This window comes from Nomascus leucogenys, chromosome X (assembly GCF_006542625.1).
Source record: "Nomascus leucogenys isolate Asia chromosome X, Asia_NLE_v1, whole genome shotgun sequence".
Classification (NCBI taxonomy): domain Eukaryota; kingdom Metazoa; phylum Chordata; class Mammalia; order Primates; family Hylobatidae; genus Nomascus; species Nomascus leucogenys.
This window is the reverse complement of record NC_044406.1, coordinates 42243532-42269533: the sequence shown is the minus strand read 5'-3', so window position 1 is coordinate 42269533 and position 26002 is coordinate 42243532. Positions and strand designations below refer to the sequence as shown.

The 26002-nt window shown below is 50.3% G+C and overlaps 1 protein-coding gene and 1 non-coding gene across 7 annotated transcripts; one reads left to right on the top strand and one right to left on the bottom strand.

The window, feature by feature from the left end:
- Positions 1-79: 79 nt before the first annotated feature.
- Positions 80-25706, bottom strand: WDR45 (WD repeat domain 45). 6 transcript variants are annotated; one of them, XM_030806639.1, is made up of 12 exons: positions 25635-25706; positions 24786-25139; positions 3677-3748; positions 3474-3548; positions 3280-3384; positions 2285-2393; positions 2070-2164; positions 1503-1582; positions 1182-1390; positions 1001-1102; positions 773-918; positions 80-549 (listed from the first exon to the last, which is right to left on the bottom strand). In XM_030806639.1, exons 3-12 carry the CDS (start codon positions 3729-3731, stop codon positions 440-442), a joined length of 1086 nt encoding a protein of 361 aa, XP_030662499.1. In that variant the 5' UTR covers positions 3732-3748; positions 24786-25139; positions 25635-25706; the 3' UTR covers positions 80-439. The 6 variants fall into 6 exon arrangements, with proteins under 6 accessions (XP_030662499.1, XP_030662498.1, XP_030662496.1 ...); XM_030806638.1 differs by lacking the exons at positions 24786-25139; positions 25635-25706 and adding an exon at positions 5587-5744; XM_030806636.1 differs by lacking the exons at positions 24786-25139; positions 25635-25706 and adding an exon at positions 5399-5563.
- Positions 7656-7795, top strand: LOC115833513. Its single transcript, XR_004028925.1, has one exon. It is a non-coding gene; the product is annotated as a U4 spliceosomal RNA (small nuclear RNA).
- Positions 25707-26002: the final 296 nt, after the last annotated feature.

Below are 26002 nucleotides of genomic sequence, written 5' to 3'. Positions count from 1 at the left end.
ACCTCCTTCCTGTCAGCGCCCAAGAGGGTCACATTTCTCCAGGAAACTCCATGCCCCGCCCCTGAGGTCAAGCCGTAAATGCCATTAAGGGCCTTTTATTCGTATTCATCACATCGGAGATCATCTCTTCCTAGGAAGCTTTTAAAAAATCCCCAGGTTGGATTAGGGCACTCCCTCTGGGTCCCTGGCAATTTCCTCCAGCTTAGGGATCCCAAGGGGTCGCTGCCTTCCTGGGTCTCTGGCCTGACCCTTGGGGCACACAGTCATCAAGAAGTGCTGGGGGGAAGTGAGCTCTTTATTTAGACATAGCCCTGCTGAGTGGAAAGTGGGCACCAGCCCCATTAATGCTTGCTGGCTGGTGGCTTCCAAGCACACCCCACTGCCAAGGCTCAGCTCTGCAGTCTGCCACTGCAGGTCCCTAGCACAGCCCCCAGGGTCCTTAAAAGTCATCATCATCACAGATGTCAAGGTACACGTCGAAAGCCTCTCTGTTGCAGTTTCCATCAGGAGTGAAGACATATTTGTGGAAGGTCCCATCTACGCAGATGGCTGGGGGAGGGGGGGTGGTAAAAGGTCAGAGGCTGCCACAGCCACAGGCTCCAGTCCTCTCAGGCATCTCAGGACCTAGGGTCTGCCTCCAGGCCTTTGCCCAATGCTGTCCCCCTTACTGATGATGAAGCTGAGCCTCACATGGCCCTAAAATCCTTTCAGGTCCAACCTGCAGGCCTTTGCCCCATGCAGTACCCCCAACCAAGGGGCTGTTCCCACTCACCAATGACAGAGTTGACGTTCTTGGAAGTATTGCGACCGAAGGCGCAGATGCAAGCTGACTCAGCAGGCACAGTGAAGCTCGCCAGGCTCCACTGAGAGTCCACGTACTGCCCAATCATAGGCCCCACCTTGCCCACGCGAGCCAGCCTGCAGGCAGCACTGGCTAAGCCCAGGTATGGTAAACGGGCAGGGGGACAGGGACACAGTAGGGTGGGGAGGGGGTACTCACGCGGAGCGGCGGTTGAGGCGGGTATCCTTGAGAGCAAAGATATGGACGGTGCCCTTATCACTGGAAGCGCAGAGGAAGGAGGAGTCGTGGCTGAAGTTAATGCTAGAAGACAGATCAGCAGTGATGCCCACATGTCATGTGGTATGGGGTCACCGGCCCACCATGCATACCCTGTGCTCACCAGTAGAGGGTGGCAGGGTCAGTGCCTCGGCGCAGCTCCACCAGTTTCTCTTTGGATTGTGTGTCAAAGAGGCGAATAAGGGTACCCTTCTGGGAGGCTGAGGCCACTACAGTGCCTGGCTGGTTTAGAGACACACAGGCTATGTCACTCTGATGTGCATTGATCGTGAATGGAGCAGACGAGGTGCCAGGCTTTGTGCTCGCCAGGTCCTGGGGTAGGAGGGAGGAGTCTGAGGTTGGGGTGGTATGGAGGGAAGGGGCCAAGAGTCCACAAGGAAGCCAGTCCACGAACCTACCCACCCTTGTCCACTGGACGGCTCACCACAAGTTGCAGACTCCCACACTTGTGTCCCGGGAACACTAACAGTTGCTTCTCCAGGCTGGGGCAGAGGTCACAGAGCCCTAGGGTGTGAAGATGGGGGGGAGGGGGTGGGCGGCTGAAGAGGAGGCAGCATCTCAGAATGGACAGAGCTGGATGAGGACCAGACTTCAACCCTCCACGATAAGCTTAACTCAAAGAACCCTGAGGGGGCTCAGCTCAGCTGCACGCCCCGCCAGCTAGGCAGATTCCATTCCTTGCTCTGCAGCTGTGGAATGTAGTAAGCTGCTATGACTGCCCCAGGAAGCTCAGGGATCCCTGACACACCCACCCATGTCCTCACGAGGTGTTTCTGCTCTGCCACTGGGGTACCCAGGGGTGGGGCAGGGCTGGAGGTGGGGAGAACTGGCTGAGGGCTGGAAAGATGGAGAGGCTGTGAGTGTGAGCATCTCCCTGCCTCTTTCCCCATTTCTCTGTGTGTGAGTGCCCCTTCCTTTCTTTCCTCATCTCTGCCCCTCTGCCCCATCCACTGTTTCATGCCCTTACACCTGTGTATCTGAGCCCTCTCACCCTTGGGGTTGTCCCGGGTATCAAACTCAAACAGCTTTCGGGGATTGTCGGGGAAGGAGTACACATAGATGCGGTTCTTCAGCACGATCACGATCCTGTGGGTATCACACAACACAGGATGGCCGTGAGGGGGTGGCGGGATGCCCAGGGAGGACTATCCCTCTCACTTACTGTGGGGACCTCCTACCTCCCACCCCGGTCCTCCTCAGGCTCACTTGTCATGGCGCATGCGCACAGAAAGCACTGGCTTGGTGAATGTGAACTCCAGCACCAGCTTCTCCTTGGAGTCCTTGCCCTCCCGGGCATCGTCCCAGATCAGCACTGCTGGGCAGGTGGGTGGGTTGTCGGGGCCAAGGTTTAGGGTAAGGGGCAGCCCTGGTGACACAGGATCCACCCCTGCTTCCCAGGGACCTCAACCTACTTGCTTAGCCTTTCAATAAACAACCAGTGAGATCCTCGCACAGCACGAGCACTTGTGGATATGATCCCTGAGAGGAGTGTTCTAGACTGTTACACTCATCTACAGATGAGGAAACTGAGGTTCAAAGTGGTTGAGTGTCTGGCCAAGGACCTCAAAGCCCATCAGCAACCAAACAGGGACTCACACTCAGGCCTGTAACTTCCTCTCGGTAACTATTTCTGCCTCCAGGGTCCTAGTCCACGCACCCTGGAGATTTCCGTGAGGAATCCTAGGGCTCTGTGACTCACCTAGGGCAACTCCTGCCTTGTCCAGATGGGATCATCAAGAAAAACCCTTAAAGTAAGATGGCATTTGAGGCTCAAGCCAAGGGGGTATTGGGAAGACGGCTCCAAGATTTTAAAACCTATTGCTTGTGTGACCTTGGATGAGTCACTTAACTGCACTGGGCCTCAGTTTCCTCATCGGTAAAAATGGGGATAATGATCCTTCCTACCCTATAGAGTTACTGTGAGGATTAAATGAGTTAATAGACGTAAAGTGCTTAGGGCAGTCCCAGGCTCACAGTAAGTGCTCTAGGGCATGGCACACAGGAGGCACTCAATCAGCGTTTTTAAAATGAAAACAAAGCACCAAGCTTCTCAAGCTATAAGATCCATGACTTCCAAGCTGTAGGCCTCCTCTCTGTGTGACTCTGAAGTACTCTGTCTTCATCTGCCAGTACCTTGGGCTGCCTGTGGGAGGCCAGGAGTCCGAGAAATCTGGGCCAAAGGGCAGAATGAGGGTGCTTACCTGAGATCTCTGAGAACTTGGGACTACTACCACCGCCCACCAAGGCCAGAAGGTTGGAGCGGTGCAGCATCTCCACCAAGCCCATGCTGCCCACCTGCTCGTGGTCTGGACAGGGACCAGGGTGTCAGTGGAGGTGGGAGCCAATGCCCAGCCCAGCTCTTCTGCCCATTGCCCCTCCCCTGCCAACAGCTCACCCAGATGCCCCTTCTCCATCAAGGGCTCCACGTTGTAGATGCGCACACCTGTCTCCATGGCGCAGCAAAAGCAGCCTGGGGGATGGAAGGAATCCAGACTGCCTTAAAGAATGCCCAGGTAGGAAGCTGGGGGCCCATGGCCCACTTCTGACCCCTCTTTCCCTCGCTCCCTCCCACAAGGGTACAGGCCCATCCTCTCTCACTTTGGTCTTGGTTGAAACGCAGGCTGGTCACTCCTCGAAGTGGCTGTTGAGTCATGGTGCAGGATTGTTCCCCTGGATACAAATGGGATAAAGATGAGAAGAGTCCTGGAGTCTCCCCTCCAAGTTCTGCCTCACCTGATTTCCTCCTCCTCCCACTCTGCTAACTACTGACTCTGGAGTGACTGCAAAAAAGATAAAAACAGGCCAGGCGTGGTGGCTCATGCCGGTAATCCCAGCACTTTGGGAGACCAAGGCGGGTGGATCACCTGAGGTCAGGAGTTTGAGATCAGCCTGGCCAACATGGTGAAATCCCGTCTCTAGTAAAAATACAAAAGTTAGCCGGGTGTGGCGGGGCGCACCTATAATCCCAGCTACTCAGGAGGCCGAGGCAGGAGAATCGCTTGAACCCGAAAGGCGGAGATGGCAGTGAGCCGAAATCAAGCCATTGCATTCCAGCCTGGGTGACAGAGCGAGACTCCATCTCGGGGGGGGGCGGGGGGGGGGGGAAGATAAAAACAGAGTCCCAGGGTCTCTGCTCTAAGCTCCCAAGATCCCAAACAGCATGGCCAGGAACCCTCCTTCTTTCAGGTTTGGCAAGCTCCAGGCCCACACTGACGTGGAGCCCACACCTCCTCTTTACATGCTGGCCCTCACTGACTTGTCAGGAAGTAATGTGATAGGTGGTGCCCCTGTGATATCTCCTCCCCACCCCCAGCCAAGCTTGATCCCAATGCCAGACATGGCCTGGAACCACTCCCAACCCATTTCTCATCTTCACACCTGACCTAGCACCGGACTCTGTCAATAAATAGAAAAAAGTGGGCTAGGTGAAGCACTTCTTGTACCTCCCTGACTTGGCCCTGAGACTGCTATGCTTGGTCTGCCATCCCCAGGAACTCCTCTGCTCGTACCGTTCTAACTGTACCCCAACCTATTTGACCACCCCAGAGTCCTCTCACACCTTTCCCCCTCACCGGCTTCCCCAAACCCCTTCAGGATGCCTACCTTGGGATGACCCCTTCTCATGCCTTGGTAGAACTACCCATCAGGGCCAGCCTAGAAATTCCCTTAGATCGGCTTATGCCCTGGGGACTCTACCCTAGGATTCCCCCTAGCACTCTAAATTTTCCACCCCTGGGACATCTCCTTCCTTGTGTTCTGCTGTCCTTGACTACAACATAACCTGGCCTGGACCCAACCCCAGGAACCCCACCCATCCTCCTAAGATTCCCCCTCTAGACCCTTATCCAAGACCCTGCCCTAGGGCACCCTTGCCCAAAACAAACCACTCACAACTCCTACCTAGGAGAACCTCAACCCCTAAGATGCCTGCACAGTCCCCTACTAAGATTACCGCCATAGAGCTCCCAACTTCCCTTCAAATCCTCAACTCCCCAAGAACTCTGGCCAGACACACTCCCTCCCCATCCTCCAAGAGCCCAAATCTCCTTCCTTTCTTTCAGTTACACCCTCCACTGGAATGCCTCATGCTCTTTCTTTGGACAGCTCTGCCTTAGAGTTATTCTCTGGACAGCTCCAACTTTCCAGACCCCTTTTTTGCACCTCCATTCCAAACGCCCGCGCCACCCCCGACTCTGTCCGGGATGCCTCGCCCCTCTCCCAAGACCAGCCGCATGCTCCTTCGAACGCCAGCACCCACGCAAGACCTCTGCCTTAGACCCCTACTCGAAAGACTCCCAGCCTCCCCCAGACCCAACCAACCCTGGGATCGTGCTCCAGCTTCCTGCCGCCTTCACCAGCCTGACCTCCGCGTGTCCCTGACCCGGGCCCCTGCTGTCGGTGCCGCCCGCGGCCCGGTTTTCTGACCTCCCGGGCCTTGGAGCCCGGCTCGGGTGTTTACATCAGGCCGTACTTCCGGGGGAGGGAGCCTGTCGCAGGAAATGACTCACCTCAGCTGGAAAACGGCGGCCACCGCCTTCCTCGCCCAGTTCCCGGGTCTTCGGAGCATCGCGAGTGACAGTGGGGACCTCGAGGGAGGGCGCGGGGAGCGGAGGAAGGTCGGCTGGGGGACCAGAGGCGAAGGGGGTTCCTCAAGGCCGAGACTGTCTGAGGGAACCCGGAAGGGTGGGGAGAGAGAGCGTGCCTTGCCCCCAGCAGAGCGAAACCGGCCGAGCCCTCAGCCCCTTGGTCACCCACGATGGGGGAGTAAACCTTCCCTGCGAACAATTTTCGGACCTCCGCGGCGGCCGAGAGTAGCCGCCCCGGTTCGCAACACACAGTCCTCCCAGGCTTCCAGAGGGGCGGCGCTGGGGGTTACAGGCGGGGGCGGACCTGGAGACCTTGAAAGTGGAGAAACCTCCTTGACTCCAGGAAGCCAAGGAACAGATTTCGCTTTCTTTCTCTCCACTCTACCCCCCCCAACCCCGCCAGCTCTGAGTTTTGTCTTTTGTGTTTTGTTTTGTTTAGTTTTGTTTTCTGAGACAGAGTTTCGCTCTGTCGCCCAGGCTGGAGTGCAGTGGCGCGATCTCGGCTCACTGCAACCTCCGCCTCCCGGGTTCAGACGGTTATCCTGCCTCAGCCTCCGGAGTAGCTGGGATTGCAGGCGTGCGCCACCACGCCCAGCTAATTTTTGTATTTTTAGTAGAGACGGGGGGTTTCACCATATTGGTCAGGCTGGTCTCGAACTCCTGACTTCAGGTTATCCACCCGCCTCGGCCTTCCAAAGTGCTGGGATTACAGGCTTGAGCTACCACGCCCGGCCTCTGCTTTTATTTTCACAAAATACAAAATAGCTTTTTGATAGTAAAAGGTACAAATGCTTTGGGTTAAAAAAAAAAAGGTCTTACCTATGATAAAGCTTAAAAAAAAAAGGCCCCAAATTATATGCATACTGGAAGGAATTTTTTTGAGACGGAGTTTGGCTCTTTTTGCCCAGGCTGGAGTGCAATTAGCGCAATCTCGGCTCACCACAACCTCCACCTCCCGGGTTCAAGGGATTCTCCTGCCTCAGCCTCCCAAGTAGCTGGGATTACAGGCATGTGCCACCACGCCCAGCTAATTTTGTATTTTTATTAGAGACCGGGTTTCTCCATGTTGATCAGTCTAGTCTTGAACTCCTGACCTCAGGTGATCCGCCTGCCTCGGCCCCCCAAAGTGTTGGGATTACAGGCGTGAGCCACTGTGCCCGGCTGGAAGGATCTTTAATTAAACTTTACATTAAGAAATAATAAATAGGCTGGGCGCGGTGGCTCACGCCTGTAATCCCAGCACTTTGGGAGGCCGAGGCAGGCGGATCATGAGGTCAGGAGTTCGAGATCAGCCTGGCCAGCATGGTGAAACCCCGTCTCTACTAAAAATACAAAAAATTAGCCAGGCATGGTGGTGCGCGCCTGTAGTTCCAGCTACTTGGGAGGCTGAGGCAGGAGAATCACTTGAACCCAGGAGGAGGAGGTTGCAGTGAGCCAAGATCAAACCACTGCACTCCAGCCTGGGTAACATAGAGTGAGACTCTGTCTTGAAAAAAAAAAAAAAAAAAAGCCGGGCGTGGTGACACGTGCCTGTAATCCTAGCTACTGGGGAGGCTGAGGCAGGAAAACCGCTTGAACCTAGGAGGCGGAGGTTGCAGCAAGCCCAGATCCTACCAATGCACTCCAGCCTGGCAGACAAGAGTGAAACTCCCGTCTCAAAAAAAAAAAGGGCTGGGCATGGTGATGCATGCCTGTAATCCCAGCACTTTGGGAGGCCAAGGCAGGCGGATTGCCTGAGCTCAGGGGTTTGAGACCACCCTGGGTAACATGGTGAAACCTCTCTACTAAAATACAAAAAATTAGCCGGGCGTGGTGGCGGGCACCTGTAAGTCCCAGCTACTCGGGAGGCTGAGGCAGGAGAATCATTGGAACCCAGAAGGCAGAGGTTGCAGTGAGCCAAGATCGTGCCACTGCACTCCAGCCTGGGTGACAGAGGGAAACCCTGTCTCAAAAAAAAAAAAAAAAAGAATATTCTTGAAAAAAAAGAAATACGCTTTTTGCAGTGGCAGTATCATAGCCAATGAGGTTTAGCCAAAGTGTGGATATTGCTAATTGGAAACTTTTCCCAATACCCCGCCCCGAAGACTTGCAATATAGTCAGCACTGGCAATTTTTGACAGTCTATGAAGACTGAATATTAATGAAAAAAAAGAAAAAATACAGAGAAATCTCATACTTTTAATACAATCAGGGTTTCACATTGATGCAATCCCCCCTTTACTTTTTTTTGAAGTATTGTTTTGATGCTTCTATTTTTTCATATATTAATCTATAAGAACATCTTTTAAACTCATCCTTTTTAACTAGTTCATGATATTATGTAGCATTGTTCAGCCCTTCCCCAACTGGTGGCTGCCTAGGTTGTTTCAGATACTGTGTCGTCAATTCCCATGTATATATTTACTTGCGAATTTTGGCCCTATATACTCCCCTTGGCATGATTCCACTACTGTGCTCCTCAACAAGGCCAATCATCTGGCTTTCTTCAGACTCTACTTCCTCATGTCCCAGACCATATTCAACTCAATTCAATTTGGTGTCTGTCACTCCCATGTCTTTGGGACTGCTCTTAACCAGACCACTGATGAATAATAATCTTGCCAAACCAGCAATCACTTCTCTGCCCTCTCCTGTGACTTTCTAGTGAAACCCACAATTTCTTTCTCTCACTCTCTTGGTTTTTCTTTTTCTTTCTTTCTTTCTTTCTTTTTTTTTTTTTTTAAGATGGGGTCTCACTCTGTCGCCTAGGCTGTAGTGCAGTGGCACGATCTCGGCTCACTGCAACCTTTGCTTCCTGGGTTCAAGTGATTCTCCTGCCTTAGCCTCCCGAGTAACTGAGATTGCAGGCATGCGCCACCATGCCCAGCTAATTTTTTTTTTTGAGACAGAGTCTAGCTCTGTCATCCAGGCTGGAGTGCGGTGGCGCGATCTCAGCTAACTGCAACCTCTGCCTCCCAGGTTCAAGCAATTCTCCTGCCTCAGCTTCCCGAGTAGCTGGGATTATAGGCACACACCACCACGCCCGGCTAATTTCACTCCTGACCTTGTGATCCACCCGCCTTGGCCTCCCAAAGTGCTGGGATTACAGGCGTGAGCCACCGCGCCCAGCCTAATTTTTGTATTTTTAGTAGAGATGAGGTTTCACCATATTGGCCAGGCTGGTCTGGAACTCCTGACCTCATGATCCACCTGTCTCGGCCTCCCAAAATGGGGATTACAGGTGTGAGCCACCATGCCCAGCCTCTCTTGTTTTTTTTTTTTTTTTTCTCCATCTCTGGCTACTCCACCACTTGTATCAAACTTCCAAATATTAGAATATCCTTGGGTATAATCCTGTCTGATCCTCTCTTCCTAAGTGACTTCCTCTTCTCCTATAGCCTTAATTATTGCAAATATTTGGAAGATCCTCTAGGCCTTCAGCTTAGACCTTTCTCTGGAACACCAGACTCAAACATACCGTAATGACCTGTTTGACATTCATGTGGGTGTCACATACTGCTTATCCATCCAAACAGATTTGTCCTATTTCCTTTGCTCAGATGCTCCCCCACTGTCTCCTTCATCTCAACCAATGGCATCACAATACAGTTTGTGGCCAGGCGTGGTGGCTCACGCCTGTAATCCCAGCACTTTGGGAGGGCGAGGTGGGCAGATCACTTGAGGTCAGGAGTTGAGACCAGCCTGGCCAACACCGTGAAACCCCATCTCTACTAAAAATACAAAAATTAGCTGGGTGTAGTGGTGCACACCTCTAATCACAGCTACTCAGGAGGCTGAGGCGGAAGAATAGCTTGAACCCAGGAGGTGGAGGTTGCAGTGAGCTGAGATTGCACCACTGCACTCCAGCCTGGGTGACAGAGTGACATTCCGTCTAAAAAAAAAAAAAGAATAAAAATAAAAATACATTTTGTTACTCGAGTCAAAGAGCAGATATATCATGCTTAATTCCCCTCTGTTTTTTTCTTTTTTCTTTTTTTTGAGATGGAGCCTTGCTCTGTCACCCAGGCTGGAGTGCAGTGGTGCAATCTCAGCTCACTGCAACCTCCACCTCCCGGGTTCAAGCTGTTCTTCCACCTCAGCCTCCTGAGTAGCTGGGATTACAGGTGCGTGCCACCACGCCCGGATAATTTTTGTATTTTTAGTAGAGACAGAGTTTCACCATGTTGGTCAGGTTGGTCTCAAACTCCTGACCTCAAGTGATCCGCCCACCTGGGCCTCCCAAAGTGCTGGGATTACAGGCATGAACCACCGTGCCTGGCGCAACATCTCTTTAAACAACTGCCCCTGGGCATGGGTGGGTGGGTGGAGGATGTGACTGAGCTGAGATGCTCCTTTTTCTCTGGGACTGATAAATTTTGCATACTTTACATAGCTCAGACTGCCCTTGGGCTATTTGTCTTTTCTCTTCCCCCCCTCCCCGGGGCGGAGTCTTGCTCTGTCGCCCAGGCTGGAGTGCAGAGGCACAATCTCCGCTCACTGCAGCCTCCGTCTCCTGGGTTCAAGGGATTCTTCTGCTTCAGCCTCCTGAGTAGTGGGGATTACAGGCGTGTACCACCACGCCGGGCTAGTTTTTGTATTTTTAGTAGAGATGAGGTTTCACTGTGTCAGACAGGCTGGTCTGGAACTCCTGATCTCAAATGATTTGCCCGCCTTGGCCTCCCAAAATGCTGGGATTACAGGCATGAGCCACTGTGCCCAGCCTCCTTTTTTCCTTTTTTAGAGACAGGGTCTGGATCCTCCTGTCTCTGCCTCCCAAAGTGCTGGGATTACAGGCATAAGCCACTGCTCCTAGCCTAGTTTTATTTTCTCAGTGCAAATTTAGGAGCCATCAGTACACTGTTTTTGTTTTTTTGTTTTTTGTTTCTTTTTCTTTAAAGATAAAGAAGGCTGGGCATGGTGGCTTATGCCTGTAATCCCAGCACTTTAGGAGACCAAGGCAGGCAGATCACCTAAGGTCAGGAGTTCAAGACCAGCCTGGACGACATGGTGAAACCCCGTCTTTACTAAAAATACAAAATTAGCCGGGCATGGTGGTGCATGCCTGTAATCCCAGCTACTTGGGAGGCTGAGGCACGAGAATCTCTTCAACCCGGGAGGCAGAGGTTTGCAGTGAACTGATATCGTGCCATTGCACTCCAGCCTGGGCAACAAGAGCAAAACTGTCTCAAAAAAAGAAAAAAACTTAGCTGGGTATGGTGGTGCATGCCTGTAATCCCAGCTACTCGGGAGGCTGAGGCAGGAGAATCACTTGAACCTGGGAGGTGCAGGTTGCAGTGAGTCGAGATTGTGCCACTTCGGTCCAGCTTGGACAACAGAGTGAGACTATATTAAATAAATAAATAAATAAATAAATAAATAAATAAAAATGAAATGAAAGAGATCACCTAGCAAGTGAATGTAAATAAAGAAGAGGTTACAGGACTAAGACTTTGGACATTGCTAAGATATAGGGCTCAGGGGAACCAGGAGGAACTAGCAAGACTGAATAGGAGAAGCCAGCGAGGCAGGAGCAGAGCCAAGAGAGGATTCCAGAAAGTCAAAGGAAAAAGCATTTCTTTTTTTTTGAGACGGAGTCTCGCTCTGTCGCCCAGGCTGGAGCGCAGTGGTGCAATCTCGGCTCACTGCAAGCTCCGCCTCCCGGGTTCCCGCCATTCTCCTGCCTCAGCCTCTCTGAGTAGCTGGGACTACAGGCGCCCGCCACCACGCCCGGCTAATTTTTTTTTGTATTTTTAGTAGAGACGGGGTTTCACCGTGGTCTCGATCTCCTGACCTCGTGATCCGCCCGCCTCGGCCTCCCAAAGTGCTGGGATTACAAGCGTGAGCCACCGCACCCGGCCAGGAAAAAGCATTTCAAGGACAGGTGCGGTGGCTCACGCCTGTAATCCGAGCACTTTGGGAGGCCAAGGTGGGAAGACTGCTTGAGCAGTTGCTGAGATTGTTTTAGCCAGAGGTTGAGGCTTCAGTGAGCCATGATTGTGCCACTGCACTCCAGCCTGGGCAACAGAGCGAGACCCAGTCTCAGAAACAAACAAACAAAAATAAGTCATTAAACAGCAGTGATAATAAAAACAAACAGCAGCCACAACAAACCCTGGGAAGCAGACAATCTGAATTTCAGAGTTGCCACATTATTTAAAATGTCCAGATTAAAAAACGCAAAGAAACTAGAAAGTAGGCCAGACACAATGGCTCACGCTTGTAATCTCAGCACTTTGGGAGGCCAAGGCGGGTGGATCACTTGAGGTCAGGAGTTTGAGACCAGCCTGGCCAACATGGTGAAACTTTGTCTCTACTAAAAACAAAAATTAGCTGGGCGTGGTGGTGCACGCCTGTAATCACAGTTACTCATGAGGCTGAGGAGGGAGAATCACTTGAACTCGGGAGGCGGAGGCTGCAGTGAGCCAAGATCACGCCACTGCACTCCAGCCTGGGTGACAGAGGGAGGCTCCATCTCAAAAAATAAACTAGAAAGCGTAGCCCATACACAGGAAAGAAAAAAAGAAAAAAAAACGGTAAATAAAAACTTCCACTGAGGAAGCTCAGATGTTGGAATTACTAGACAAAGTTTTTTTTGAGACAGAGTCTCACTCTGTTACCCAGGCTGGAGTGCAGTGGTATGATCTCAGCTCACTACAACCTCAGCCTCCTGGGTTCAAGCAATTCTTGTGCCTCTGCCTCCTACGTAGCTGGAATTACATGCATGTGCCACCACGCCCCACTAATTATTGTATTTTTAGTACACACAGAGTTTCACCATGTTGGCCAGGCAATATAGTGAGACCCCATCTCTACAAAAAATTAGCTGGGCATGGTGGTGCGTGCCTGTAGTCCCACCTACTCAGGAGGCTATGGCAGGAAGATCACTTGAGCCTAGAAGGTGGAGGTTGCAATGAGCTGAGATCGGGTCACTGCATTCCAGCCTGGGTGACAGAGCAAAACCTTATCTCAAAAAAAAAAAAAAAAAAAGAAAAAAGGAAGTACTGTACTTATATGTGTGGTACAACATGGATGAACCTTGAAAATATTATGCTATATGAAATAAGCCAGACACAATAGGCCACATATTTTTATGATTAATTTATATGAAAAACCAAGATAGGCAACTTCATAGAGACAGAAAATACATTCGTGGTTTTTAGGAGCTAAAGGCTAGGGGCTGGGTGGAATAGTGACTGGTAATGGCTAGGGGGTTTCTTTTAGAGGTAATGAAATAAAGGAATAAAGCTTCTTTTTTTTTTTTTTTTTTTTTTTTGAGACAAGAGTCTGACTCTGCCCAGACTAGAGTGCAGTGGTGTGAACTTGGCTCACTGCAACCTCCGCCTCCCAGGTTCAAGCGAGTCACCTGCCTCAGCCTTCCGAGTAACTGGGATTACAGGCGCCTGCCACCGTGCCCGGCTAATACGTTGTATTTTTAGTAGAAATGGGATTTCATCATGTTGGCCAGGCTGGTCTTGAACTCCTGACCTCAGGTGATCCACCTGGCTGTGCCTCCCAAAGTGTTGGGAATACAGACGTGAGCCACCACACCTGACCCAAAATAAAGCTTCTTGAATTAGATAGTGTTGATGTCTGCACAATCTTGTGAATGTACTAAAAACCACTGAATTGCACACTTTGAAGAGATTGGTTCTATGATATGTAAATCTTATCTTACAACTATAAGAAAAGGAATGACCTATTGAAACATGGAACAACCTGGTGAATCTCCAATAACTTTTTTTTTTGAGATGGAGTTTTTTGCTCGTCACCCAGGCTGGAGTGCAATGGCACGATCTCAACTCACTGCAACCTCCGCCTCCCGGGTTCAAGCAATTCTCCTGCCTCAGCCTCCCGAGTAGCTGGGACTACAGGCACCTGCCACCATGCCTGGCTAATTTTTATATTTTTAGTATGGTCAGAGTTTCACCATGTTGGCCAGGCTGGTGTTGAACTCCTGACCTCAGGTGATTCATCTGCCTCGGCCTCTCAAAGTGCTGGGATTACAGGCATGAGCCACTGTGCCAAGCCTTTTTTTTTTTTTTTTTTTTTTGAGACGGAGTCTCGCTCTGTCGCCCAGACTGGAGTAGAGTGGCGCGATCTCGGCTCACTGCAACCTCTGCCTCCCGGGTTCACGCCATTCTCCTGCCTCAGCCTCCCAAGTGGCGCCCGCCACCACGCCTGGCTAACTTTTTTTGTATTTTTAGTAGAGGCGGGGTTTCACCGTGATAGCCAGGATAGCCTCGATCTCCTGACCTCGTGATCCGCCCGCCTCAGCCTCCCAAAGTGCTGGGATTATGGGTGTGAGCCACTATGCCCGGCCTCCAATAACTTTTATAGAGTGAAAGAACTTAGAGAGAGCCAGGCTTGGTGGCTCATGCTTGTAATTCCAGCACTTTGGGAGGCTGAGGCGGGTGGATCACTTGAGCTCAGGAGTTCGAGACCAGCCTGGCCAACATGGCAAAACCCCATCTCTACCAAAAATACAAAAATTAGCTGGGCGTGATGGTGCACGTCTGTAATCCCAGCTACTTCAGAGGCTGAGGCAAGATAATCACTTGAAACCAGGAGGTGGAGGTTGCAGTGAGCCGAGATCGCACCACTGCACTCCAGCCTGGGCGACAGAGTGAGACTCCGTCTCAAAAAGAAAGAAAAGAAAGAAGGAATTTAGAAAAGAGTTCATACTGAGATGCATTTACATAAAACTCTTAAAAAGGCAAAATATGCCAGGCGCGGTGGCTCACGCCTGTAATCCCAGCACTTTGGGAGGCCGAGGTGGGTGGATCACGAGGTCAGTAGATCGAGACCATCCTGGCTAACACGGTGAAACCCCGTCTCTACAAAAAATTAGCCAGGCATGGTGGCACTTGCCTGTAGTCCCAGCTACTTGGGAGGCTGAGGCAGGAGAATCGCTTGAACCCGGGAGGCGGAGGTTGCAGTGAGCGAGACCACGCCATTGCACTCCAGCCTGGGCAACACAGCAACATTCCATCTCAAAAAAAAAAAAAAGGCAAAATATAACAAAGTATATTTTGTATACTTTGTTATATTTTGTATGCTATAGTAACAAAGCAGATCCGTGGTTGCTTGGGGATGAGGGGGGCAGTTAGGAAGGGAATTACAAAGCGGCATGAGGAAACTTGGAGACGATGATATGTTCACTATCTTGATTATGGTGATGGTTTCATGAGTGTATGCATATGTTGTTTTTTTCAAAACAAATACCTAACACTTCCGTTTCTTGGACCAAATTTTTTTTTTTTTACTTACCCTGCCCCCACCACCTGCTTGGACCAAAATGTAATACCTATTTATGTCCTAAAAAAAAATAGTAGCAGTTTAGAAAATCGGCAACACATAGATAGAAAAAAAATTGTTAAATAACTACAATTGCTTATTAATGGATGCATGTTTGTTAGACTCTGCACACCTTCCCAAACCTTAATCAGATTGTATGATATCACCTAAATCACTTGATCCATGCTGATTTTTGTCAGGTGTTTGCTTTTTATCACAGAAACTGCTGTAAACCCAGCTTTGCAAAAATATGTCATTGAAAGAAAAGTAGTTCAATGTAACTTTGAAACTTTGAACTCCCTTGAATAGTTTATGGGGTATCTGACATGTTGAGTACCCATATATTTCCCTCAAACAATTTAAAGCATCTTGCAGCGTCCCTGAGAATTCACTATGGCACTCTGAGGTGCCTCAACACAGTTTGGGAACTGCATTCCTAACTCATGCAGGTATGTGTTTCCTCATTCTGTGTCTTTTCACTTAGTATTATGTTTTTTTTGTTTTGTTTTTTAGAGGGAGTCTCTGTCACCCAGGCTGGAGTGCAATGGCGCCATCTTGGCTCACTGCAACCTCCGCCTCCTGGGTTCAAGCCATTCTCCTGCCTCAGCCTCCCAAGTAGCTGGGATTACAGGTGCCCACCACCACGCCCAGCTAATTTTTGTATTAGAGACGGGGTTTCCATGTTGGTCAGGATGATCTCGATCTCCTGACCTCGGCCTCCCAAAGTGCTGGGATTACAGGCGTGAGCCATTCTGCCTGGCCAATATTATGTTTTTAAGCTTGATACTTTGTTTTCTTTTAATAGGGATGGGGTCTCGAGGTCTCACTATGTTGCCCAGGCTATTTTTCTTTTTTGAGACGGAATTTTGCTCTTGTCATCCAGGCTGGAGTGCAATGGCACGATCTCAGCTCACTGCAACCTCCACCTCCTGGGTTCAAGCAATTCTCTTGCCTGGGATTACAGGCTTGAGCCGCTGAGCCCGGCCAGCCCAGGCTAATCTTGAACCACTGGGCTCAAGTAATCTTCCCGTCTCAGTCTTCCAGAGTGTTAGGATTACAGGCGTGAGCCACCACAATCAGCATTTTTTTTTTTTTTAATGAGTCAGGGTCTCCCTCTGTCACCCACACTGGAGTGCAGTGGTGTGATCATAGTTCACTGCAGCCTCGAACTCCTGGGCTCAAGCAATACTCCCGCTTCAGCCTCCCGAGTAGCTGGGACTACAGGCACACTTCACCATGCCCAGCTTTTTAAAACATTTTTTTTGTTAAGGTGCAGTCTCATTATGTTGGCCAGGCTGGTCTCAAATTGCCGGCCTCAAGTGATTCTCCCACCTTGTTCTCCCAAAGTGCTGGGATTACAGGTGTGACCCACCTTGCCTGGCCCGGGGTGTCTTTTTTTTTTTTTTTTGTGAGAAGGAGTCTCACTCTGTCGCCCAAGCTGGAGTGCAGTGGTGTGATCTCAGCTCACTGCAGCCTCCACCTCCTGGGTTCAAGCGATTCTCCTGCCTCAGCATCCCCAGTAGCTGGAATTATAGGCATGCACCACCATGCCTGGCTATTTTCTGTATTTTTAGTAGACACATGGTTTCACCATGTTGGCCAGGCTGGTCTCGTAGGGTGTCATTAACTAGCATGGAACCCACAAGGTCCACTCATTCATTTTTGTATTACCTCCCAGGCTCAGCATGGTGCCTGAACCTCTATAAGGAGGCAATGTGTGTTAACAGAGACAGGAGGGGTCAGGTGCAGTGGCTCACACCTGTAATCCCAGCACTATGGGAGGCCAAGGCAGGCAGATCACTTGAGGCCAGGAATTCGAGACCAGCCTGGCCAACATGGCAAAATCCCGTCTTTACTAAAATTGCAAAAATTAGCCATGCGTGGTGGTGTACGCCTCTAATCCCAGCTATTCAGGAGGCTGAGACATGAGAATTGCTTGAACTTGGGAGTTTGAGGTTGCAGTGAGCTGAGATTGCCCCACTGCACTCCAGCCTGGGTGAAAAAATAAGACTGTCTCAAAGAAAAAAACTTTTTTTTGTGTGTAGAGACGGGGTTTCCCCAGGTTGCCCAGGCTATAACTGTACTTTAAAAGACACAATACTCTAGAGATGTCATTAGAGTTAGGTAGATTATTATCTTAATTGACCCTAAATTCACTATTTTGGAACTAAGCAACCAATTACGGCCTGGTGATATATTCACCTGCTCCCTAGATGGAGGTTCTGTGAATGCAGCAGCTCTGTCCATGTTGTTTACTGTAGGGCTGAACACTGACCTTGAGACATAGTTGGCGCTCAAAATTATATGTTGAATGAGAGAATTTTGATTAGGTGGATCTAATGCATTTGAAATAATTCATAGGGCTGGGCACGGTGGCTCAAGCCTGTAATCCCAGCACTTTGGGAGGCGGAGGCAGGCAGATCGCCTGAGGTCAGGTGTTCAAGACCAGCCTGGCCCCAGCCTCCCTAGTAGCTGGGATTACCACCACGCCTGGCTAATTTTGTATTTTTAGTAGAGATGGGGTTTCTCCATGTTGGTCAGGCTGGTCTCAAACTCCCGACCTCAGGTGATCTGCCTGCCTCAGCCTCCCAAAGTGCTGGGATTACAGGCATGAGCCACCGAGCCCGACCATCCTGGACATCTCTTAACCCTGTGATTCAGCTTTCCCTCTGCAAAGGGAGCATGCATTCCAGTGAAAGTTTAGAAGAATTACAGTGATATCACTTTCATGAATCAAAATTGCCTACTTGACTACAGGGGACCATTTGTGAAAATTACTGTTGCGGCTGGGCATGGTGCCTCACACCTGTAATCCCAGCACTTTGGGAGGACAAGGTGGGAGGATTGCTTGAGCCCAGGAGTTCGAGAACGGCCTGGGCAACATGGCAAAATTCCATCTCTACAAAAAATACAGACTGGGCACGGTGGCTCACACCTGTAATCCCAGAACTTTGGGAAGACAAGGCGGGCGAGCCTCCTGAGTAGCTGAGACTACAGGTTCACACCACTACATCCGGCTAACTTTTTTTTTTGAGATGGAGTCTTGCTCTGTTGCCCAGGCTGGAGTGCAGTGGCGCGATCTTGGCTCACTGCAACTTCTTCCTCCCAGGTTCATGCCATTCTCCTGCTTCAGCCTCCCGAGTAGCTGGGACTACAGGCGCCCGCCACCACGCCTGGCTAATTTTTTGTATTTTTAGTAGAGACGGGGTCTCACCGTGTTAGCCAGGATGGTCTCAATCTCCTGACCTCGTGATCTGCCCACCTCGGCCTCCAAAAGTGCTGGGATTACAGGTGTGAGCCACCGTGCCCGGCCTTTTTTTTTTTTTTTGAGGCGGCATCTTGCTCTGTCACCCAGGCTAGAGTGCAATGGCGTGATCTGGGCTCACTGCAACCTCTGCCTCCCGGGTTCAAGCAATTCTCTGCCTCAGCCAAGCAATTCTCTGCCTCAGCCTCCTGAGTAGCTGGAATTACAGGCACCAGCTGCCATGCCTGGCTATTGTTTTTGTATTTTTTTTTTTTAGTAGAGATGGGGTTTCAATAAGTTGGGCAGGCTGGTCTTGAATTCCTGACCTCATGATCCACCTACCTCAGCCTCCCAAAGTGCTAGGATTACAGGTGTGAGCCACCACGCCCGGCCACATCTGGCTAATTTTTTGTAGGGTCAGGATTTCTCTATGTTGTCTAGGCTGGTCATGAACTCCTGGGCTCAAGTGATTTGCTCGCCTTGGCATCCCAAAGTGCTGAGATTACAGGCGTGAGCCACTGCACCTGGCCTATAACGCAAATTTTATTTTTATAATTTTTTTTTCTGAGACCGAGTTGCACAGGCTGGAGTGCAGTGGTGCGATCTCGGCTCGCTGCAACCTCCACCTCCCAGGTTCAAGCGATTCTCCTGTCTCAGCCTCCCAAGTAGCTGGGATTACAGGTGCCCGTCACCATGCCTGGCTAATTTTTTTTTTTTTCTGAGATGGAGTTTTGCTCTGTCACCCAGGCTAGAGTGCAGTGGCGCAATCTCGGCTCACTGCAACAACCTCTGCCTCCCAGGTTCAAGCGATTCTCCTGCCTCAGCTTCTCGAGTAGCTGGGATTACAGATGTGCGTCACCACATCCAGCTAATTTTTGTATTTTTAGTAGAGATGGAGTTTCACCATGTTAGCCAGGCTGGTCTTGAACTCCTGACCTCAGGTGATCCACCCGCCTCAGCTTCCCAAAGTGCTGAGATTACAAGCATGCGCCACTGTGCCTGGCCAATAAGACTACTATTATTTAATCAGAAAAAAAGTTTTGAAAGATTGGATATTTTTAAACATTGAAAAAGTATTTTTTGCCGGGCACAGTGGCTCATGCCTGTAATCCTAGCACTTTGGGAGGCGGAGGCAGGAGTTCAAGACCAGCCTAGCCAACATTGTGAAACCCCGTCTTAAAAATTAGCAGACGTGGGCCAGGCGCGGTGGCTCACATCTGTAATCCCAGCACTTTGGGAGGCTGAGACGGGCGGATCACGAGGTCAGGAGATCGAGACCGTCCTGGCTAACACGGTGAAACCCCGTCTCTACTAAAAATACAAAAAATTAGCCAGGCGTGGTGGCGGGCGCCTGTAGTCCCAGCTACTCAGGAGGCTGAGGCAAGAGAATGGCATGAACCCGGGAGGCGGAGCTTGCAGTGAGCCGAGATCGCGCCATTGCACTCCATCCAGCCTGGGCAACAGAGCGAGACTCCGTCTCAAAAAAAAAAAATTAGCAGGCGTGCACGCTTGAACCCAGGAGACAGAGGCTGCAGTGAGCTGAGATCATGCCACTGCACTCCAGCCTGGGTGACATAGCAAGACTGTCTCAAAAAAAAAAAACAACTGTGGCTTAAGAAATATTGACACTTAAACTACCTTGAAAATAAGAATAGATTTTGTCTAGAAATAAATTATACTATTTGAAATAATGATTAAGTTTTTATTTGGTTCACTAATTCCATAAGGTCATAAAACAGATAATATAAAAAGCTTCCACGGTTCTATTTATATGGACATTAGTAGGAACTTGCAAGTGCTACTGTAATTCCTTAATGTATTGTTTCAGCAGTACTAATTTAATGCAGATATAGTCTAGATTAAGTTTTACATTTTTTTTTGAGACGGAGTCTCGCTCTGTCGCCCAGGCTAGAGTGCAGTGGCGCGATCTCGGCTCACTGCAGGCTCCGCCTCCCGGGTTCACGCCATTCTCCTGCCTCAGCCTCCCAAGTAGCTGGGACTACAGGTGCCCGCCAACACACCTGGCTAGTTTTTTGTATTTTTAGTAGAGATGGGGTTTCACCGTGTTAGCCAGGATGGTCTTTTTTTTTTTTCTTTTGAGACAGAATCTCTGTCGCCCAGGCGGGAGTGCAGTGGCGCGATCTCGGCTCACTGCAAGCTCCGCCCCCCCCGGTTCACGCCATTCTCCTGCCTCAGCCTCTCCGAGTAGCTGGGACTACAGGCGCCCGCCACCATGCCCGGCTAATTTTTTTGTATTTTTAGTAGAGACAGGGTTTCACCGTGGTCTCGATCTCCTGACCTCATGATCCACCCGCCTCGGCCTCCCAAAGTGCTGGGATTACAAGCGTGAGCCACCGCGCCCGGCCGCCAGGATGGTCTTGATCTCCTGACCTTGTGATCCACCTGCCTTGGCCTCCCAAAGTGCTGGGATTACAGGCGTGAGCCACCCCACCTGGCCAAGTTTTACATTGTTAAGCTATCCATGTTCTCTTGGGAACTGAACTTTTTTTCCTCTTGATGCTCCGGATTTGACATTGCACTTGACTTTTTATGTAGTAACTGACATGTGCCAGAGTTGGCATCTTCCGCCAAGTCCAAGCATCATGAGTAACTTTTGCTTATCTCTCTTTTTCTTTTTTTTGAGACAGGTTTTGCTGTCACCTAGGCCGCAGTGCAGTAGCGTAATCATGGCTCATTGCAGCCTCAACCTCCTGAGCTCACTCAATTCTCCCACCTCAGCCTCCCATGTAGCTGAGACTACAGGCACGCACTACCACACCCAGCTAAATTTGTTTATTTTTGTAGAGACTAGATCTCACTATGTTGCCCAGGCTGGTCTTGAACTCTGGAGCTCAAGCGATCCTCCTGTCTCAGCCTCCCAAAATGTTGGCATTATAGGCATGAGCCACTGCACCCTGCCTTGCTTATCTTTATAGATTCAAATGGTAGGCATTTCCCATCACCCAGTTCCTTTTTTTGTTATTGTTGAATAGGGTCTTGCTCTGTTGCCCAGGCTAGAGGGCAGTAGCCCAATCACAGCTCACTGCAGCTTTAATCTTTTGGACTCAAGTAATCCTCCTGCCTCAGCCTCACAAAGTGCTGGGATTACAGGCATGAGCCACCAGGCTTGGCAAGTGATGAAATTTTTTATTTTTTGAGACGGAGTTTCACTCTGTCACCAGGCTGGAGTGCAGTGGCACAATCTTGGCTCACTACAACCTCCACCTCCTGGGTTCAAGCGATTCTCCTGCCTCAGCCTCCCAAGTAGCTGGGACTACAGGTGCGCGCCACCATGCTTGGCTAATAAGAGATGGGGTTCCACCATGTTGGCCAGGATGGTCTCCATCTCTTGACCTCGTGATCTGCCCACCTCGGCCTCCCAATGTGCTGGGATTACAGGCGTGAGTTACTGCGCCTGGCCGGCAAGTGATGAAATTGCTATATACATTGAAGCACTTTTTTTTTTTTTAGCATTTGTACTATTCAAATAGACCTATTCTTTTATTAATAAGCTAAAGATTTTCTTTTCCTCCCCCATCTTCTTTATTTGTAATACTTTTGGGTGTGTTTCTTTTAGTTAAGTATGCACAACAGATAAGAAAGGGTGTGTTTCTGTTATTTATTTGAGATGGAGTTTCACTTTTGTCACCCAGGCTGGAGTGCAGTGGCATGATCTCAGCTCACTGCAACCTCCATCTCTGGTGTTCAAGTGATTCTCCTGCCTCAGCCTCCCGAGTAGCTGGTATTACAGGTGCCCACCACTACCCCCAGCTAATTGTTTTTTTTTTTTTTTTTTTTGAGACAGAGTCTCGCTCTGTTGCCAGGCTGGAATGTGGTGGCGTGATCTGGGCTTACTGCAGCCTCCACCTCCTGGGTTCAAGTGATTCTCCTGCCTCAGCCTCCCGAGTAGCTGGGACTACAGGCACGTGCCACCATGCCCAGCTCATTTTTTGTATTTCTAGTAGAGATGGGGTTTCACAATGTTGGTTAGGATGGTCTCAAACTCCTGACCTCAGGTGATCTGCCCACCTCGGCCTCCCAAAGTACTGGGATTACAGGCGTGAGCCACTGCGCCCGGCCTCCCCCAGCTAATTTTTGTATTATTATTATTATTATTTTTTGAGATGGAGTTTTGCTCCTATTGCCCAGGCTGGAGTACAATGGCGCGATCTCGGCTCACTGCAACCTCTGCCTCCCAGGTTCAAGCGATTCTCCTGTCTCGGCCTCCCGAGTAGCTGGGATTACAGGCGTTAGCCACCACACCTGGCTAATTTTTTGTATTTTTAGTAGAGACGGGGTTTCACCATGTTGGTCAGGCCGGTCTTGAACTCCTGACCTCAGGTGATCCATCTGCCTTGGCCTCCCAAAGTGCTGGGATTACAGGCACGAGCCACCGTGCCTGGCCTATTTATTTATTTTTTGAGATGAGGTCTCACTCTGTTGCCCAGGCTGGAGTGCAGTGGTGCGATCATGGCTCACTGCAGCCTCTAATTGCAAGGCTTAAGTGATCCTCCCACATCAGCCTCCTGAGTAGCTGGGACCACAAGTGTGTACCACCAAACTGGGCTAATTTTTTGTAATTTTTGTAGAGATGGAGTCTCACATTGCCCAGACTGGTCTCAAACCCCTGGCCTCAAGTACTCTTTCTTTAAAAAAGATAATACTGCAGGGCGTGGAGACTCATGCCTGTAATCCCAGCACTTTGGGAGGCTGAGGTGGGTGGATCACTTTAGGTCAGGAGTTTGAGACCAGCCTGGCCAACATGGCAAAACCTGGTCTCTACTAAAAATACAAAAATTAGCCAGGAGTGGTGGCAAGCACCTGTAAATCCCATCTACTCGGGAGGCTAAGGTGTGGGAATTGCTTGAACCTGGGAGGCAGAGGTTGCAGTGAGTCAAGATCGTGCCACTAAACTCCAGCCTGGACGACAGAATGAGAACCTATCTAAAAAAAAAAAAAAGGTAATACAGGCTAGGCACAGTGGCTCATGCCTGTAATTCCAGTACTTTGGGAGTCTGAGGCAGGAGGATTGCCTGAGCGCAGGAATTTGAGACCAGCAGGGCAACATTGTGAGACCTCATCTCTACAAAAAGTAAAAAATTAGCCAGGTGTAGTGTGGCACACCTGTACTCCAAGCTACTTGCGGGGCTGAGGTGGGAGGATGGCTTGAGCACAGGCTGTCCAGACTGCAGTGAGCCATGACTTCGCCATTATACTCCAGCCTGGGTGACAAAGGAATTCCCTGTTTCTACCCCCCCACCAAAAAAGGAGTTAATATAGCTTATTGTATGTTTGGTTATACTATAGTCTTTAGAACAAAATCCCAAACAAAAACAATGCACCCCTCACTTCCTATGGCACCTGAGTGGCGAAACTGAAGTATATACAAAGTATTATACGAAACTGAAGTATACAAAGTATTATATGAAACTGAAGTATATACAAAGTATTATACAAAAGTGAAGTATACATGTTACAAAGCTAGCCACTCTCAGAAACATCCAGAGGAGGGGCCTGGCACAGTGGCTCATGCCAGTAATCGCAGCACTTTGGGAGGCCCAGGTGGGTGGATCACCTGAGGTCAGGTGTTCAAGACCATCCTGGCCAACATGGTGAAACCCCATCCCTACTAAAAATACAAAAATTAGCTGGGCGTGGTGGTGCGTGCCTGTAGTCCCAGCTACTCGGGAAGCTGAGGCAGGAGAATCGCTTGAACCCGGGAGGCAGAGGTTGCAGTGAGCCGAGATCACACCACTGCACTCCAGCATGGCGACAGAGTGAGACTCCATCTCAAAAAAAAAAAAAAAAAAAATCCAGAGGTGACTAAGTGCCCGGACTTCAAGTGAACCTTTGATAAGTGTTACCCAGTACTCCAGTTTCCACACACTCAGAGTTAAAATAGCAACCTTTTTCCTCATTCCTGAGAAAAGAGGGATACAATAACAATCTAAGAGGAAAGGAAAGAACAACGTTTCTGGGCCAGGCGCGGTGGCTCACGCCTGTAATCCCAGCACTTTGGGAGGCCGAGGCAGGCAGATCACGAGGTCAGGAGATCGAGACCATCCTGGCTAATATGGTGAAACCCCGTCTCTACTAAAAATACAAAAAATTAACCGGGCGTGGTGGCGGGCGCCTGTAGTCCCAGCTACTCGGGAGGCTGAGGCAGGAGAATGGCGTGAACCCGGGAGGCAGAGCTTGCAGTGAGTCGAGATCGCGCCACTGCACTCTAGCCTGGGCGACAGAGCGAGACTACTTCTCAAAAAAAAAAAAAAAAAAGAACAGTGTTTCTTGGGACCAGACCTAATATCAAGGTTGGCTGTTTTTGGCAGTGGAGGCAGCACTGCGCTATTGGAGTTTCCAAGCTAATTAAGGGAATTTTTTCCCACTTGGTGAAGGCTGGGGCCTCAGGGCTCAGGCTTCCTAACATTTTGGGTACCCAGTTAAAAGATCAACAGTCCCCTGTCCCTTCAGCATGTGACTCACCCCAGGGCAATGAACTGGGCCCATGGCTCCATCTACATCTATATCCCTGTAAATCATGGATTTATACATATTGGTATATACGTTTATAATGCTTGTAATATATACTTCCATTTCAACTTACATATATATAAAATGTAACAATTTCTTTTCTTTTCTTTTTTTTTTTTTTTTGAGACGGAGTTTCGCTCTGTCGCCCAGGCTGGAGTGCACTGGCGCGATCTCGGCTCGCTGCAAGCTCTGCCTCCCGGGTTCACGCTATCCTCCTGCCTCAGCCTCCTGAGTAGCTGGGACTACAGGCGCCCGTCACCACGCCCGGCTGATTTTTTCTATTTTTTTTAGTAGAGACGGGGTTTCACTGTGTTAGCCAGGATGGTCTCGATCTCTTGACCTCGTGATTCGCCTGCCTCGGCCTCCCAGAGTGCTGGGGATTACAGGCGTGAGCCACTGCGCCCGGCCAAAATGTAACAATTTCAACCTGTAAAAAGGTAAGTGGTCACCTCATCTATGATGTGGATTAAATAAGACGTGTCAACGCAGCCATCCTGCCCCATCCGACCAGACCTTAATGCTCCAAAACCATCAGTTTGCGCTTGGAAAACTGGGGAAAGTGTTTATTGCCTTACACAAGCTTCGCCAAAGGCCCTGACACTTAGGGCTTTTTCACTGCTGTGAACGTTGGACCGGCTTGTGAGAAGGAGTACAGTTAATCTAACTTTGGTATACTGTATCCAGAGACCACAGGGGGCTCACTCTGCGATTTATGGTGCGAGGAGGACCAGACACCCGCTGTGCCCGTCCTACTCCTGCAGATCAAACTCAAAGCCATACTTTCCGGAGTGAGAAACGGGACAGTAAATGAACGAAGGAACCACGGTGTGCAGGCAGAGAACCCCGCTGGGTTTGCTACGAAGGTTGAGGTGGAAGCGCCCAGCGCACCAGGCGCCACGGCCCGGTGTGTGACCTCACTAACCTCCATCAGCGCGCACCCTGTCCTGCCCCTTCACGGGCGAACAACCCCACACGAAGTAGTGGTGTGGGAACCAGCACCCGGAACCGTAAAAGCACAGCTTTCCCGGAGCCCAGGCACTGAATGGCACCCACTGCGCATGCCCCAGAGCGGCGACGAATGGGAGCCCGGTGCGCAGGGGCGGAGGCGCGCCCGGGCCGCTGCCGAGAAGCGCCAATCAGCCATCGACCAATCAGATCATCACGGTCCATCGTCATCGACCAATCAGAGCCCACCGCGCCTTGTGGCCCTGAGCCAATTGCTTGTTCCGCTGCGGGAGGGCTGGGTCAAGACTAAGCCTTTGGGGGAGACCGCAACGCGGTGGGCGGGAG